The 17,887-nt window shown below is 40.2% G+C and overlaps 1 protein-coding gene across 1 annotated transcript in view; it reads left to right on the forward strand.

Moving 5' to 3' along the window:
• The first annotated feature begins 717 nt into the window (after window positions 1-717).
• PCSK2 (proprotein convertase subtilisin/kexin type 2) overlaps window positions 718-17,887 on the forward strand; it is a 273,679-nt gene continuing 256,509 nt past the window's right edge. Inside the window, exon 1 of the mRNA XM_032351458.1 lies at window positions 718-1,252. Coding sequence (XP_032207349.1) covers window positions 1,076-1,252 — 177 coding nt within the window. The 5' untranslated portion in view covers window positions 718-1,075. The remainder of the gene's footprint in view (window positions 1,253-17,887) is intronic.

Here is a 17,887-nt window from a genome sequence, read left to right on the forward strand (position 1 = left end):
CAGCCCAGACTCCCGGGAGGAGTCTCATCTAATCACGGTGGCTGGTGGGAGTGAGTCTGATCTCCTGCCAGGCTTCCCAGCTGCTTAGTTCCAGACAAGCCCGGAGTCTATAAAAATACAAATAAATAAATAAATAAATACTCGCCCCCATGAGTCACCCAAAGAAGGCTGCTTTCCCTAACCTTCCCCGTGCCGGAAAGGGGAGTAACCCTCCCCCGGGATTTGCCCAAAGTGGCGAGAGGAGGGTTAATATTTGCTTTGTTATTGAGAGAAAAAGAGTCAAGTATGCTTTGAGAGAGAGAGGAAGAGAAAGAGAGAGTTGTTTTGGAGCGGAAAATAAGCAGGGGAGAGGAATAGGGAGAGGCCGGTGCCCCAGCTCCCCTCGGGGCCTCAGAGAGCGGCACACGCCGTAATTCCCTTTCCAGAGCCTCACAGATTTCCACAAACAATGACATCACTCCGGCACCGCCGACCAGATTACAGCTGGGGGGATTTTCCTGGGAGCAAGGCGGGCCCGGGTGGAGAGATGGAGGAGCTCTCCAGGGTTCTGAAAGGGGCGGGGGCGCGGGCTCGCCGCTCGGCGCCCCCCGTCGGCGGAGGCGGACCGGCCGGGCCGGGGGCGGGCAGAGGCGGGCCCGGGGCGGTCCAGGGCGGGGCTCGACGCATCTCCCGTCCTCATTGGCTCCTAGCGGGCACACGTCACCCAGGCTGGTGCTCTCCTCCGGCCCCCGGTGGAATTGGAGCCGAGGAGGAGCTGAAAATGCAGATTTAGCCTCAAGCACAGACATACACTCGCTCTTTCTCTCAGATACACACAGCTCCCCCCCATTCGCACCTCTGCCAGCGAGCCTGATTACACGGCTTCCCCGCCAGACAGATGCTGGAGAAGAGCACACATTGATTTGCTGCTTTCCGAGCCCCTAATCAGTCTTTTTCCCAACACAAAGATTTTTTTTAAACAAACAAAAAAACTATCTATCTATCTATCTATATATATTTTTTGCACCTTTCCTCCGAGTCCCCCGCTCCACAAGCTTGCGCGCCTCCTAGCACCACTTTTCACTCCCAGAGAAAGATGAAAGGTGGCTGTGTCTCCCAGTGGAAGGCGGCCGCCGGGCTCCTCTTCTGTGTCATGGTTTTTGCATCTGCCAAGAGACCGGTCTTCACGAATCATTTTCTTGTGGAGTTGCATAAAGGAGGAGAGGAAGAAGCTCGCCAAGTTGCAGCAGAACACGGCTTTGGAGTCCGAAAGGTAAGATCTCCCTTGCATTTCGCATGTTGTTTCAAAACGGGGGCAGCCCTGCGCAATCTCATTGCAGATTTGCAAGTTTTCTTTCTCATGCGATGCAGATATTCTGCCATGGGCTCTTTAACACGACATTGCCTCCGGTGATCTTTCACGGGTTATGTAATTAAAATGTCCTTCAAATTGTACTAGTAAGGTCACAAAAATAATTTATTGCTCTTTGACTTGGTGGCGAAAACCAGATAACACGTTTCTAACAATGCCTTGCGCCCGGGCTGCTGTCCGAGGTACCAAGTTCTCAAGGCTGCGTGGGGATGGAGGAATGAAGTGTTGAACATCTGGGCTTGACGTTGGCAGTCTTTGCCAGGGATGTATCCCCCGCCCCCATCTCCTGGAGAAAGAGTAGTTTCCGACCGACAAGACTAAAAGCTTGGACATTGCAATTCACCTCCGTGCTTTTCGGATCCCGCGCTAGGAGGACTTCCCTCCCGGTGACTCGGGCCCCGGCTCTTTTCCAGGAACCACAGCTCCCTGGCTGCAGGGGACTTGGAGACATGAACTGGGTTTTCTTTCCAAAATCGGGGTGGAACTTCTCGCCCTCGCCCCTGCCCACGAGCGCCCGCCCCCGAAGAGTACTGTTAGTTAGCTCCCCGATTCTCAACTCACAGCTGTAGAAGCTAGAAAGGTAAATTTTGAGAGGAGTTCCCTATGGAGAAATCGGGGCATCTCTCCCGGTGTGTGGGCGGTCAGCTTGGCTTTCCCACGAGAGTACGGGGATCCCCATTCCAAGAAGTTGTCAGAGTTCAACTGTTTGGGCAGCTAGGTAAGGCTCCTAATATAGGATGCCTTAGGACTCCTTTGGCGACTCCAGGGTATCCATTCTGGGAAAGGAGTGGAGAGGAGTGTGCTGGGTGGGGGCTGTGGCTTATCTATTTGTCCTTCTTGCAAAATATCTTGTCAGAAATCGCAAGTGTCCTTAGGGGACCTGGCGAGGCGTGGGGTGGAGTGAGAGTGCAAGGAGAAACCGGGCGAGGGGAGCGTGGAGGACATCGGGATGCTATTTGGCAACCAGAGGGCTGGGTGGAGGTCCGTGGGATTCGGGGCTCTCTCTCCTCCCTCCTGATCTTAGGGGAGAGGCTGGAGATGATCGGCGGGTGCTTTCTTCTGTTGCTTTTGCCTCTCAAGGGCAGCGCGAACTAGGTCTCCTATGGGTCCCCTGTCCCGACTTCCCACGCCTCCCGCCTCCGTCCCAGGCGCGGCGAGGGCTCCCTCACACGCCGCCGGCTATCCCTCCTCCGCAGGGCGTTGGCAGGCACGATTTCGACCTCAGGTGGGTTTCAGAGCGAGTTAAGTCAGAGGTCTGGGAGGAGGGGCCCGCCTGGTCTACCAGTGGCGCGCGGGCGGGTCTTGCAGTAGGGAACTTGTTGCTCCCGGGAAGCGTGGGTGGAGCAGGGGAGAGAAGATGCCAGCTGAGGGAGCTGCCCGCTCTCGCCTGGAGTCTGGGGCTGTTTCAAGAGTGCCACCAACACAATAAACAGGCAAACCCTCCGTCCTTCCCACCCCACCCCACTAACTTGGCAAGACTCAGGACCCAGGAGCCATAAATATAAAAGTGATTGTGATAGTGATTGTTATTACCTGACAGCAATAGGAAACCCTTGTGTTCTGCAGTCTTTACATACATTCTTACTTAATATCCTCAACAACTCTGAAGAACCTACTGTTGTTATTAAGTACATAACACTGATACGGAAATGGGTTCAGATCAGAGTCCAAGGTAAAAAAAAAAAAAAAAAGATTTGCATATAAACCCAGATTTTTTAGAGATAAACTCATGTTCTTTACCTCTTGGTACATACCAAAGAGGATAAGTGCTCTGCAGGATGTGTTGGGCTGTGAGGTATGCTGAAAAAGGATGTGGCATCAGACTCTAGTTTTTGAGAGTAAAGGGGTTGCAGTTGGTGAAGAAATCCTGTTTCTCCCCATGCCATGCACTTTTTCATAGCATAGGCAGACATTGTTATCTTTTTACCTACCATTTAGAAAATATGCCTTTTAGAATCTTAGCAACTTAAGCAAATGCGGGAGTAGCTAAGACAGATAATGGTTTAACTTATTAATTCTCTAAGAGGGACATCCTTTTTGTATAGAGGTAAATAGCTTAATGGGGTTTTTGATGGTGAAGTTTGAGAAAGGAGGTATAGAGATAATCTTTTCACAAATGAATCTGGATAATTTTGATATACTTACCATAAAATCTGAGGGAACTCACACTTTGGGGTAAAATCAGATACCTAAGCCTCTCTCATTCCCACTCTTTCTTCAAGAGGAGTCCACTGGTATTGCATCAGCCTCAAATATGCAATTTTTATCTAGGAAAAATGAGCTTTTGCCTTGCCACCACTCCTAACCTCTCTATAACCTCTCAAAAGTAGCATCTCTTATCCAGATGATTTTTGTTCTGATACGTATTTAAGTTAAAAAATCAGTCTATGGCAGAATGCGTCTGGTGAATCTTTGCATAATGCCACACCTGCTTAGAATTAACACTCTTTTTCTTCCTTGGATTCATGTTCTACCCATCCTTCAAGCCTGAGCTTGAACCTTCCCTGATGCTATGAACAACAATGTGCTTTCCATTCTCCAAATTCCTCTTTGACAAAAAAGCAAAGCCTACACAACACAAGATAGTACATTCCATCATTTGTCTTCTAGTCATTTGATATATGTAAGTAAATATGGGTGTAAGTATCTGTCCACTTGAAAGGTATTAAATATTCAAGGATGATATCTTCTATATTTCTGGTTTCCTCACCAAAGCTGGACTTTTATTGGGTTTGCCAGACTGTAAAGAAATGTCCTTTGCTTTATCTGTTCCTTTAGGTTTGTCCTGTCTTGTTTTCATCATGCTGTACTGTACTTTTGTTACTCTTTTTTTTTTTCATTTTAAACACATAATATCTCTTCCTTCCTCTCTCTAATACTCAGTTTATCTTCCAACTCCCTACTGCTCCATCCTTTCCAATGCACAGTGTCAGAACCAAAAGATCCTTGATGGTTATTTATTCATCCCAAAGAAGGGTCAGCTAGGCAGACTGGAGGAATCTACTATTTTACTGAATTATCTCATCTAACTTCAGAAAACTGTGACATAGAAATTGTTGTCATCAGGCCTTATTCTCAGATGAAAAACTTAAAGCACCAAGTAGTTATGTTTATATTTGGAAAGGGAAAAAACTCAAATTTAAAACCAAATAATTTTGTTATTCTACCAAGATGCCTCTGGGAAACCCTTCTCTTACAACCAAGAACTCCACTCTTGGGGCACCATTTTAGAGTTCTGATGGGTTTTTTTTTTTTTTTCCTTTCCTTTCTTCCTTCTTACTTTTTTTCTGCATCCAACACCTATGTGTGCCTAGGTCATTAACTAATGTGTATGAGTATGTATTTCTTCAGGTAGATCATAAATCTTCCAAGAGAAGAAGCAATATACCATGTCTTCCTTTAGCCCCATATTTAGCATGGTGGTCTGTATAAGATATAATAAATGAGTATTTGTTGATTATTTTGTCAAACTCTTACAAGGCCATGAACAAACAGTTATATTTCTTCCCTGAAGTGGAGCAAAACTACCTATAACTTTACTGTCAGAAAGGTGTGTTGAGACTAAATTTTCTATTTTATCATGACCTGACCCAAGGACATAAGTTCATCAAAGAAGATGTATATGTCCAGGAGAGTGAGTGAGTTTACAATAACATCAGAGGTGTTATTCCAAAGAATGCCTTAAAATTCCCAATACATTACTAATTTTAAATCCTTTGTTAAAAAAAAAAAGAAAGAAAAGAAAGAAGGAAAAGCACAATTACTTATTAAAATGATGTGTTGAGGGTGCCTGGGTAGCTCAGTGGGTTAAGCCTCTCCCTTCGGCTCAAGTCATGATCTCAGGTTCCTGGGATCCATCTCCACATCAGGTTCTCTGCTCAGCAGAGAGTCTGCTTCCCCCTCTCTCTCTGCCTACTTGTGATCTCTCTCTCTCTCTGTGTCAAATAAATAAATAAATAATCTTAAAAAATATAAATAAATGATATGTTGAAGGTTGGTCAAAAATCAAGTATGAATTTAGGTAAAAATCCAAACAATTGACAATTAAGTGTTTTTATTTTACTACAATAGATTTTGTTTTTTATCCATGTAGGCCTAAGGCTAGGAAAATCATGTAACTACTCTTATATGTGTGATCATTAATTTTTTTTTAAATCTAGTATTAATTGTGCTGTTATATAATTAAAGAGTAAATTTCTCTTCATTTTAATTGAATGTCTAATTTTAACTTTAACTGAATTTAATTTTAAAATTAAATTTCTTTTAACTTTATTGAAGTATAATTTAGGAAAGAACACAGCTTAATAAACTTTCTCAACCCAGGCACACATGTATATCTAGCATCCAAATCAATAAATAAAATATTATTCACATCTCATAAGTTCCCCCTCTTGCTCATTTGGGTATTTTTTGGTTTTAGGTTATTAAGCATATTGCTTCTGTGGATACTGTAGTGTATGTATTTTGGTGAACACACATATGCCTCCCTGTTGGGAATATCCCTAGGAGTAGAATCGTTGAGTTAAAGGGCATACACACATTCAACTTTAGGAGACTGTAGTAGTTTTCTATTGCTGTGTAAAAAAATTACCACAGAGTTGGTGTCCTAAAACCACACAAATTCATTATTTCATAGTTTTTATGGGTAAGGAGTCTAGCACATTTTAGTTGGATCTGCTGCTCACAGGTTGAAATCAAGATATTGGCCAGCTATGTCCTCATCTAGAGGCACAACAAAGGGGAAATCTACTTAGAAACATAGTCAATATTTTAGAAGAATTTAGCTCCTTGTAGTTGTAGACCTGGGGTCTTCATTTTTTGCTGGCTCCACTCTCAGCTCCCGGAAGCTACCTTCATGATCTGGTGCATGACCCCTCCCATAAACCTCACACTTTCACCCTTCTTTCAGGAAGGGCTCAGTCCCTGCTTAGGTTAGCCTGATTAAGCCAGGCCCACACAGGATAATTCTTTTGATTAATTCAGATAAGCTGATTTGGGACCACAACTACATTGGATGAATCTCTGCATCTCTGCTATATAATGTAATCTATACAATACTGCCTCCACACTCAAGGGGAGGAGATTATACGGGGCATGCACACAAAGCAGCAGATATCTTGGAGACCATCTCAGAATTCTGCCTGCCACACATGACCCGAAAGCATGTGAGGGTTCTGATTGTTCCACATTCTCACCAACATTTGACTTTTTATATCTTTTTCCTTTTAGTTATTTTGGTGGTTATCTAATGGTGATGGTATCTTATTGTGATTTTAGTTTGCATTTCCCTGATGATCAATTGAAGCTGAATACATCTTCATATGCTTTTTGGTGGTTCAGATATCCTTTTTCATTCATTATTTGTTCAGGTCTTTTGCCCTGAAAGGGTTTTTTTTTTTTTTTTCCTTTTTTTTTGTTTTTATTTGTTTGTTTTTGTTTTTGTTTTTGTTTTGGTTTGTTTTTTTGGTTTGTGTGTTCGTTTGTCTGTTTGATTGTCTTAATTTTTGGTTTGTAGGAGTTCTTTGGCTATTACAACAGGAATCTTTTGTCAGATATATTTATTTTGAATATTTATTTTCACCCTTTCAGTGGTGTCTGAATGTCCCAACAATATTGAATCCAGATTCTATAATTTCACTTTCATTTCATCATGCATCAGTTGTCAGTCCAAAGAAGTAATCCCCTACCCTCTGGCCCATACTTCTCCGATCAAGATTAACATGGTTTAGAGGGGGACAAAAAGTAGAATATAGATTTGATCCTAAGTATTTACAAAAGGATTTCTAGGAAGCCCTTAAGGAACAGCTTTGCTGAAACTCCAAGACCTACTACCGTTGTAGGCAAAGGCAAATAGTCCAGACTCTACTTCCCCAACATGAATACTATGAATTCCTTTTAGAACCTAATTTAATGCAGTATGCCTTTTGTCAAGTCCAAACTCTTCCCTCAAGTCTTCTCTGACTGACCTAGACCAGAACATTCTCTCTTTGGGACTTCCTTTGCATTGAATCTATTCCTTTCTCTTGGCACCAGTCACATTTGTCACAGTACTGACTACATCCAGTGTCCTTCTTGTGACTGAAGAAAGCCAGGAACAGCCATGTTCAAAAGTAAAAATGTTGGTATTTAGAATTAGACAGTACTGGAAACTTGTCTAGTTTACAAAATCTCTCAGAGAGAGCTTCATGTTTAAAATATAGTGGTTAGGAAAAATAAATAATATAGTGCATGTAAGGCGCTGGACACATTGACAAGTGCATGGAATAAACAACCTATTATTGGTAATAGTAATAATAATAGGGTGATAGCATCGCTATATCTATAGGTCTTTCTATCTATATGTATTTTTTTTTGTTAACTCAAGAAGGCAGTTGTAGGTTGTACTTTCTCAGGAGTAACAACTGATTGAATGAGGAATAAAATCTCTGTCCAGTGGGAACCCATCCATGAGCTGGCCATGGTCCATAAGAGGGCCTGGCTCAAATAATCCAGTGAATTTAATTCATTATAGACCATGGTGATTATCTCAACCAATCATACTGGGGTTCCTTAGGAAATTTAATTCACTAGTTGCTGTAGAGAGTAGAATGGGTTCTAATGCCCGTAAAAGAGCCCATCCAGGCCATGGGAGATGCAGACATTTTTTCCTGAGTGCCTAATAACTTTCCAGGTCCATTTCCTAGCAAAAGACATCTGTGACAGAAGGTAAAAGCTAATCACCAAACTATTTTCCTCTTCTCCATGGGCCACAGTAAGACCACACTTCCTAGCCTGTCTTGCAGATGAGTATGACCATATGATGATTATACTCAATGTAATGTAAGCCAAAATGAAGTGCACTGCTTCCTTGCTTAATGCATAAAAACTTCCCATAAGTTGATTCTCTGCCCTCTTTTCTCTTCTGAGGCTTGATGTGATAGAGAACAGTAACTTTGGAAACCAAACAGCAAAGACGGCAGAGTAGCAAGATGGAAGGACCCCAGGTCCCTGATTCTTGACTTAGAAGAATTTTATGAGTGAGAAATTAAACTGCTATTACATTATGGCACTGAGATTTGAGACTTTATCTTTAGAACAACCAGGATTACCCAAACCAATATACTGTCAATAAATATCCCTTTTCTTAAGTTGTTTGATTGACTCTCTAAACCTTACTACCAAACCAAATCAGATCACAAGAACAATAATTTTTTAAAAGACTTACGCAAGCTCCTATATTTTCACTTCATAATGTAAGCCAACTTTTCAGGCCTTTGTGATTTTTCTTCTCCATGAAGATACAAAATCCATTAAAAACTTTTGTCCCACTGGCAACCGATTTGCCCTACTCATAATAGGGGCTCATTATGTGCTTCTTGAATGATAAATAAACTTGGATCACAAAGTGACTGTTTGGTCATTAATTCAGAGAAAAGGCATTTGAAGAACTAGTTTTCAAATAATTACCCCTGTAGCATCCATTTGTTTATAGGCTGCAATTTAGCTAGGAAGAAGAAGTAGGTAACAAGCAGCAAGTCAACGCCTAGGAGACTCTTGTGTTTCCCTAAAATTCCCAACTTAGAAATTATCAGTAATAGAATGGATTAGCTCTTTGAGCAGGAAGAAAAAAAAAAAAAAGCCTACAGTTAAAACTTGATCAAAATACAAAAGAAGGAAAAAAATTACACCTCTTTTTCTCAAATGAATAAATATCTAAAATACAATGTTTCTTTCAAAAGATCTTATTAGCTGTAGATCATAATGTTATAGCACATCAGGGAGTAATGCTATAGTTAAGTTTGCAATAATTATATATTTGGCTGTAACTGCTCAAAGAAATCAGGTTTTAAAAATAAAACATGAGGGCCCCTGGGTGGCTCAGTAGGGTAAGCCTCTGCCTTCAGCTCATGTCATAATCTCAGGGTCCTGGGATCGAGCCCACCCACACTGAACCCCACATTGGGGTCTCTGCTTGACAGGGAGCCTGCTTCCCCCTCCCGCTCTCCCTGCCTCTCTGCCTACTTGTGATCTCTCTCTCTCTCTCTCTGTGTCAAATAAATAAATAAATAAAATCTTAAAAAAAAAAACCAAAAACATGAAACCTGAAGTTCACATTTCTTCCACCCATTAGAGTAGGAGCTTCATTCTACATTTGAGCTCAGATCCATCATTTCAAAAAGAAACCCTGAATCGAATTTTTGCATTGTTGTTTGAGATTCAAATAATCATAGGACACTTCAAAAGCAGGAATTTTAGTTTCACTTTCCTTATATAAATATAGATTTTTAATATATGTAATATATACTATTTTTATAATGTTTATATTTATTATATTAATTTATAATAATACATAAAATGTATCTATGTATAATATATTATATATAGCTCAAGTCCATTAACTGACTAAATTCCACTAATGGTTGGGAATCAAGAAATTATATTTGAATTAACACTTCCACCCTAAATGTCATAATTCCATGTTAGTGAATGACTTCTATATGAGATTTATATAAAAAGCAGTAAACTCTCTTGATAAATTGTTTTTGTCCCTAAAATAAATTGACCATGACTTTTTGGAGAAGGTTGTGATGTGCTGGGCTCCTGTGGTAAGATTCATTGGACATAACAAACTCTTAGATTGAAAGTTAAACATGGACACAAACTTGATTTTTCTGACACAAATGAAATAGACTCAAGAATGTTACCGGATGTTGATAGTTTCTCCATTAGAAAGTTGACAAGAACATGAAAACTATAGGATTCTAAGATTGTTTTTTATTTATAACTTTAAATTTGACACTGACTCATGAACATCTTATTCTCCTAGATTTTCCTAAATAGATTCACTTAATGGCCACTCTGTATTGAAGTAGAAAGAGTTCAAAGAGAGATGAGAGATATATAGAACTATTTATTTGGAGACTTCAAGAACAGGAATAGAACAATTTAGATTTAATACATGTGCCACGTGTAGTAATGACATTAGAAAAAAAATTATTTTGACCTGGGGTACTTGGCTTTCACTGTTCCAGTGTTTTAATAGAAGCTGAGGGTAATGACATCAGCAGTCTTGCTTTCTGTGTAAACACAGTGGGATAAAATGCGATAAACTAAGCCTGCAATGAGTAGTTGTTGAATGAATGATCTAATTTATGTTGGTATCAGATTTCTTAGACAATTCAGCATCTTCCCTCTTGAGATTTAAACAAACAAGCAAATAAAATATGTGAATACTTTGACTGGGGTGATGGCTCACCTCTCCGTGAAAGCCACAGTGTTTTTTACACATTACAGCCTTTGTAAATGCCATGAGTGGAAATCATCAAGTTAATACCTTGACATAAGACTCTTAAGCATATGAAAAATATAATAGCTTAATTATTTTTGTCAAAATTACCCATCCTCTTTATTTTTTAATATCAAGTAGTAGTACAAAAAAAGCACTGGAAGAAAGGTTTTTGTTTTTGTTTTATTACCTTAAATCTCATTACTCAGAAAAAACCATTACCAGCATTAGGTAAATTTTATTGCAGCTATTTCTGTAAGAATACATATAGAGAAAAGAAAGGTCACTAGAGGGGTACCTGGGTGGCTCAGTGCGTTAAGCCTCTGCCTTGATCTCAGGTTCCTGGGATTGAGCCCCTCATTGGGCTCTCTGCTCAGCAGGGATCCTACTTCCCCCTCTCTCTCTGCCTGCCTCTCTGCCTACTTGTGATCTCTTTCTGTCAAATAAACAAATAAATTTTTTTTTTTTAAAAAGAAAGGTCATTAGATAAATAGTTTTGCAAAACTGGGATTACATTGTACACACTATTTTAAATTTTAAACTATCAATTTAATTATTACAGACTTTAACAGAAAGGAAGGAAACTGAAAAAAATTGATTACATTGTTACACTTCAGACAAATTTGTCACACAGACATATTGTTTCATAATAGGTGTCCCTAAAATTGAAAAAAAAAAATGTGATGATATTGAGTGAGGAGTTTGTGATTATTTTACATATAAATAATAGATAATATTTAATGACATTTAGATAGATAATATTTAGATAATATAGATAACATATAAATAATATAATGTCTATAATATAGATAGATAATATTTAATGACATATTTATTAACATGTTTGATTATTTTATTACATATTTCAACTTAAGTGAATGTAGTGGAGTCCATGCTTAGCAAAGTGGGGACATTAACCTCCTAATACTTCCTATGGCCTCCTCTATTCCCACATTGCAATGTTCATTAGGTGCATCATTATTTTTACATTAGGTTATAAGAAATATTAACCTTCTGCATTTAACCATGATTTATAATGTTGCCTGTATTTGTTCTACATTAAAATTGTTTATTTCATCACAAGTTCTTTCACCAGAATTTCTGCCATCATCAAAATCTTCATTTTCATTCATCTCTTGGTTAGCTAGGTTTAATGAAAAGCCAAAGGATTAGCATGAGCAGGAAAAGGGAAATCTCCTCTCTCTGAGCTAAAGGAGAGGAATGGGCTGATGAAGTTCAGTGCAAAGGTCTCAGAGGAGTATATGGGGAGGATACCCACTGAGGAGTCACAATTATTTCAAAGGTGAAGAAGACAAGGTCAACACTTCCAGTGAAGGAAGGGGTGATGGGATGGGGACTTCAAAAGATATAACATTTTGCACATTGCTAATGGGAAGAGAGGACTTGATGAAAGGACAAATGATGATTTCTGGAAGTACCAAGAGGACAAGTGGAAGAGAATGGATCTGTGGTAGCACCAACTGAGTCATTTTCTTGAACAGCACTCAAGTGGGGGTGGTGGAAGTTGGGGGAGAGAGAAATTGAGTTTTCAAAAAATGGAATATCAGTAAACTAGAAGAGAAGGTAAATGGGGATTAATAGTGAAAGAACTGAAAGAGAAAGCTATGGTTAGTGACTGAATGGGATGTTCAAACTCAAGTCTCCAAGTCCTATGCACCTCCAGATGATGATAACACCCATGGAAGATAGTTACCAAAGTCAAAAAGAGGTGAAGGTGGCCAAGGAACTGAAAGTCAAATGTACAAGCACCCATCCACATACACCTCAGTCGTGCCACAGCAGTAGACAGCATTGCCAAGGAAGAGTGTTAAGAGAAAAACGAGAGAAGAGGTCATAGGACAAAATCCTAGAGAACTTTGGACATAAAGGGGAAAAGAAGACCGGGGAGAGGAGACAGAGCCTGGACTGTTAGAGATATGGAAGGAGAATCCAGAGCTGAGAAAGGAAGGGAGATGAGGGTTAAGAAAGAAGAGCGGGGCAAGCAAGGCCACCGGTTCTAGAGATGAAATCCTTGTTAAAATTGGAGAAGCCACCTTAGCACTGTGGAATAGGCCACATATGTCATTTTGGGTCCCCAAGAGTAGTCTGTGGGACAAGAGTTTAAATGCAAATTGTTCGTTTAAGGAATGAGTCTCGAAAATACTGGTAGGGGAGTGGGAGAATTGAAATGGGGAAGGGAAAGCAAGAATGAAATGTGCATTATAGAACAAGTTGTCACTGTGGATAACGGGTACTCAGTTCTATTGGGAATCTCTGAGAACTGGTGTCAAACACAGGCCCCAGAGTTGTCCTGCCTGAGGAGTGAGGACATTAGGGTATTTATATACCAATTACAATCAGACATTGATTCATGATTGATATTTTGTCCTGGATGGCATTATGTTTCCCAGCACTTTGACCTGGCACATGTTCAACATACAGAATTTGGCCAGCCAGAGCAAACTCAGATGAAAAGATGCAGAGGCTGGCATACACTAAATGCTAAGGCCCAAAGGGATCTGAGTGGGGAAAGTGATTGTGTCTTTTATAAGAAAGACACCAAATGGTGAAGGGTAGCAGTAAATATGATGAAGGGGAGGTATCTAGACAATTCCTTCAAGAAGTGTAGTCGCGGGGGTGGGTGGGGGGGGAGGCGCCTGGGTGGCTCGGTGGGTTAAGCCTCTGCCTTCGGCTCAGGTCATGATCCCAGGGTCCTGGGATCAAGCCCCACATCGGGCTCTCTACTCAGCAGGGAGCCTGCTTCCCTCTCTCTCTCTCTCTGCCCGCCTCTCTGCCTACTTGTGATCTCTGTGAAATAAATAAATAAAATCTTTAAAAAAAAAAAAAAAGAAGTGTAGTGGGTAAGGGAAGGGAAAGAGGAAAAGTATTGTGGTGATTTAAATTTATGTCATTTTAATGCTGTTTATAGATAACAGTTTCTAAATGCTAGATGGACCACTGGGAAATTGCCACCCCGCCAAAAAAATTGTGTTATGTCTGCCTGATTATTCTAAATGGTTTATCTAGAGTCATATAAATTTTTGTAATAATTACCTACAATTATGGAATTATAGGAAAGAATCTTAGACATCAGTTTAACCTCTCATTTTATACATTAGAAAAAGAATATTAAACCTGATGTTTACGTTCTTAACTACTGGCAATGAGTGTTTGAACCTTGTTACTTATTGGCTGAGGTTCAGAGACTGGAACCATTCCATCTGCCTTTCACATTGGATGAGATGGACAACCTGACTGTGTGAGTGATTCCTATGAGTGATTAACCACATGTACCAACTTGGTCTGACACCAGTTCATTGCAGGTCCTCCTGGCCTGCTTTTCACCCTTCAACCTATAAAAGTTTTGTGAATTCCAGTTTTCCAAACAAAGCTGCTCATAGATTCAGGGACTGATTCTACACCAATAACAACCTATTCTATTTACACTTGGTGAAATACAGAATAGGAATTGTGTTTCTTTGACAGTCTGCCCTCTTCGTGACTAAAACAGCACTGTACATTTAGTAAGCACTCAATAAATATAAAAATAAATGATGAGGAAAAAACCTAAAAGCTTCTATTATCATCAGATGCTTGCTAAATGACAGGCTGATGTGTTACATAATGCTGCAATCAGGAAGACCAAGCACTTTAAGAAAGGTTACATGAATATCCTAATTTGTTCTTGTGTGAAATGGCTTCAATTAATTAATTACCATTAATAGACTAAAATTTTGTGACTTGATGGGGAATTAAGAAACCAGTGACAGAGAAAAAGGTGATACACAAATTCTCTCTTTCCTTGCCCTTAGTTTGTTCTCTACTTTTGTGAGGGGAGAAAAATCAATTTTATCAGGAGGCTCTCAGTTCTCTTCAAAGGTGATGGAAGTTCTAATACAAGGCAGTTGGCATCCAAGTGCCAATTCTAGTCAGTTCCTGATGACTATATCTCTAGGGGTTGTCAGACCAAGAGAGACCTTGCAGAGCCTAAGATGTTTGAGAAGGGTAGGAAACAAGCCATTATTGATGTCTTGATGTCCAGAAGCGCACCATTTTGTGGGTTGAGGGAGGGCAGAATCAGTGCCAAAGGGAATCTGCAGAGTTGTGTCTTCAGTGTGGCCTGGCATAAACCTAAATTTGGACCCAACAGCTGAAGTCAAAACCAACCATTCTGGCCATTAACTAGAAAGGAAGAAGAGACCAAGGAAAAATTGGGAGTTTGAAAACAATGAACAAAGAAAGTAATAGGAGCTACAGTCATACAGAAAAAAGTATAGAAGCAGAAGAATACTCAGTTCATTCAAAAAACATCTACTTAGTACATTGAATAAGCAAGTAAGATCTCAGACACTGAGACATGGATTTGGGAACAAATAGGCAACTGGGATTCAATCCCATTGGTCTAATAAAGGTTGCAAGATATAGAGGAGAAATCAAGCCACAGTGTACTCTTTTAAAGTCTTTGTTTGTGTCACATTTATTAAGTCTCATTGGCCAAAGCAAGTGCACATAGCCAAGATCAGATTCAGCATGGGAGGGAACTACCCAACGGAATTGATGCAGAAACAAAACACAGACCATTAATGCAACATTCTGTTACTGGACCTTCTATGAGTGATGACATCTCTGAGTTATCCCATCAAAGAGTAAGGAAATTGGGAAATTTTACCACCAATTCCTATACTTTCTTGGTTAAGGGTTGCACCTGAGGGGTATCAAATTCCCAGAAATTCTGCCTTCCCTACGTGGACCAAACATGCTTCCAGAAGTAGAGATGCATGGAGAATCTGGCAAATATAGGTACTATCTGCAGGTGGTATTCAGGGTAGAACATAAGAATGAAGGTGAGGCATTAACATCATCTGCCACACAGAGGGCATCAGTCAGATAGAACATAGGTTCTGACTTCAAGAAGTCGGAGGAATAGAGTGCTCTTTGTAAACAAATGACAATATGTTTAGTAATAGTTTTATGATATCATACCATGAGGCAATGACTTCCAACAGAAAGGAAGTCTTCCTGGGTCATGCAATGTCAAGTTGAGGTGAATTTGCATTGAGACTCATGATTTCAACAGAGCAAAGGGAAAGAGGGTTTATAGAGGATGCCATAACATATGCAACACAATATAACAGGACGGTGGAAGGATTGCAAGTAGTTTTGTCTGGCTAGATGCTGAAAGAGACTGAGAAAGGAGCTAAAGAAGTGGACTGGGGTCAGTTTATGAGGGGTCACCGGCACCATACAGGGGAGCTTGGATTTTGTCGATGGGTGGAAGCGGGTGTTGAAGGATACTTGGAAAGTATAACAGAATGGCCATATACAGGAAAGCCTAGGATGACAAGTTGAGCTAACAGTGAGTCAGAGGAGCCCAGATTTCCAGGTTCTTCTGTCTTATGGAATCATTCACATCCTGGAAGCAGGTAGTACCAACCCTTTCAACAGATGACGCTGCTAGGGAGTTAGGTTACATGTCTTGGATTCCATTGCCACTGGCTGACGACATCAAGGATACTAAAGGCTTTATTGTCTTTGAAGCCACAATATATGGCTGATAGAAGCAACCAGTTCTATCCATGAAATGTATTCCAGTTAAGAACAAAATGATTAAATATGTCCTACTTCTTCCCTTGACATATAAATACGTGAATCTAAAGCAGACCTTCTGACTGGGGAGCTAAAAAGAAAAGCCAGGACAGTAGTGTATCACTGACATCCCAGTAGATCTGACAGGCAGTTTATTCTCTGATATGCCAAAGGAATAATGTATGTTCTTACATTTTCATTTCTGAAATGGAAATTTTGCCTGAGGCTAGAAAGAAACTCTGGGTGAGGCTGAGAATCCTGTACCCTCTACCTGTCTCACTACCTGATTGTCATTTTAAACTTGATATAAATTAGGTGTTTAGTTCTTGGGAGGAAATCACAGTTTGAATCCCACTGTGGACTATTTGCTCAATACAGCAAACAACCATGCAAGCTGTTGAACTGCTGCACTCCTGGTGGTAGGAAAGAGTGCCTTCTAGAATTACAGAAGGGTTGAGTATTGTCCATGGAGACAAATGCTCAGGAGTGGCTTAGGAATGTACATGGTGTCCTGAGTGCTAAGCCTTGAGGTCAAGGTCTCCATTCTCCCTTCCAGCCTCCCCTCAAATAGCTAATTCCTCCCTTGGAAACAGTTAATTCTAAAGGAACATCCATCCGTGCATTCATATTTTAATAGTGGGTTTTTATTGAGTCCTACAGGGATAAGCCCATTGGAAGGGATGGGTTCTACAGACAGAAAGGTGGCATATTTAGATTTATGTGCAAATGAAAGCATGTTAGAAGTTCCCCAGGCTAGTTTATTAGACATCACCTGATCTGATGATTCCATCCAGCTTTAATAAATACCTATTTTATGAGTTGGGATGTGGAAACCTCTGGTTCTATACACAAAGGACCTTCTCAGCCAAGGCTAACCTTATCACATGCCCTGATAATCTGAGGCTGAATGATATTCACAGTCGCATCTGGTTATGCAAAGAAATGACATCCTCACTCCACAGGCCTCTTCCCATTGACAGAGGAGCTAAAGGCACATATAAACAATTAGGCTTCTCTGCTGCATGAGCGGCAGCTGTTCAAAGGAGCTGTCAAGACTTCTACTCCTCTAGTGAAATCATATTTACTTTATTCATCTAAATAATGTGGCTTGTTTGCCTTCTGTATGAAATCGTCTTGCATTGTTTCTCATTGATTGACTTTTATGAGATAGCGTATCACTTTCTGGGCCTCCATATGCCTTTCTGTTAAGAATAGAATAGCTTCTTACTGAATACTTTCAATGATTATATTCTTTTATAGTTTTGGAGTCATCATGTTTATTCAAAATGTCCAACTCCATACCTGAGACCTTTCTTGTTTCTTGAGAAAGGCTTGTACCGCTATGTATTTTCCTCTCAGGACTGCCTTTGTTGTGTCCCACAGATTTTGAACCGTTGTATTTTCATTATCATTTGTTTCCATGATTTTTTTCAATTCTTCTTTAATTTCCCGGTTGACCCATTCATTCTTTAGAAGGATGCTGTTTAGTCTCCATGTATTTGGGTTCTTTCCAAACTTCCTTTTGTGGTTGAGTTCTAGCTTTAGAGCATCCCTATTTTCTTCACTGCCCATCCATGCTTTCCAAGATTTAAAAAAAAAAAATGATGAAAATAAAAGTAATAATAAAAATTAAAAATAAACATACTTTATACTCCATTCCCAACATGTTGCTCCCTGGTTGAGTA

The sequence above is a fragment of the Mustela erminea genome, chromosome 7 (genome assembly GCF_009829155.1).
Source record: "Mustela erminea isolate mMusErm1 chromosome 7, mMusErm1.Pri, whole genome shotgun sequence".
NCBI classification, from domain to species: Eukaryota; Metazoa; Chordata; class Mammalia; order Carnivora; family Mustelidae; genus Mustela; species Mustela erminea.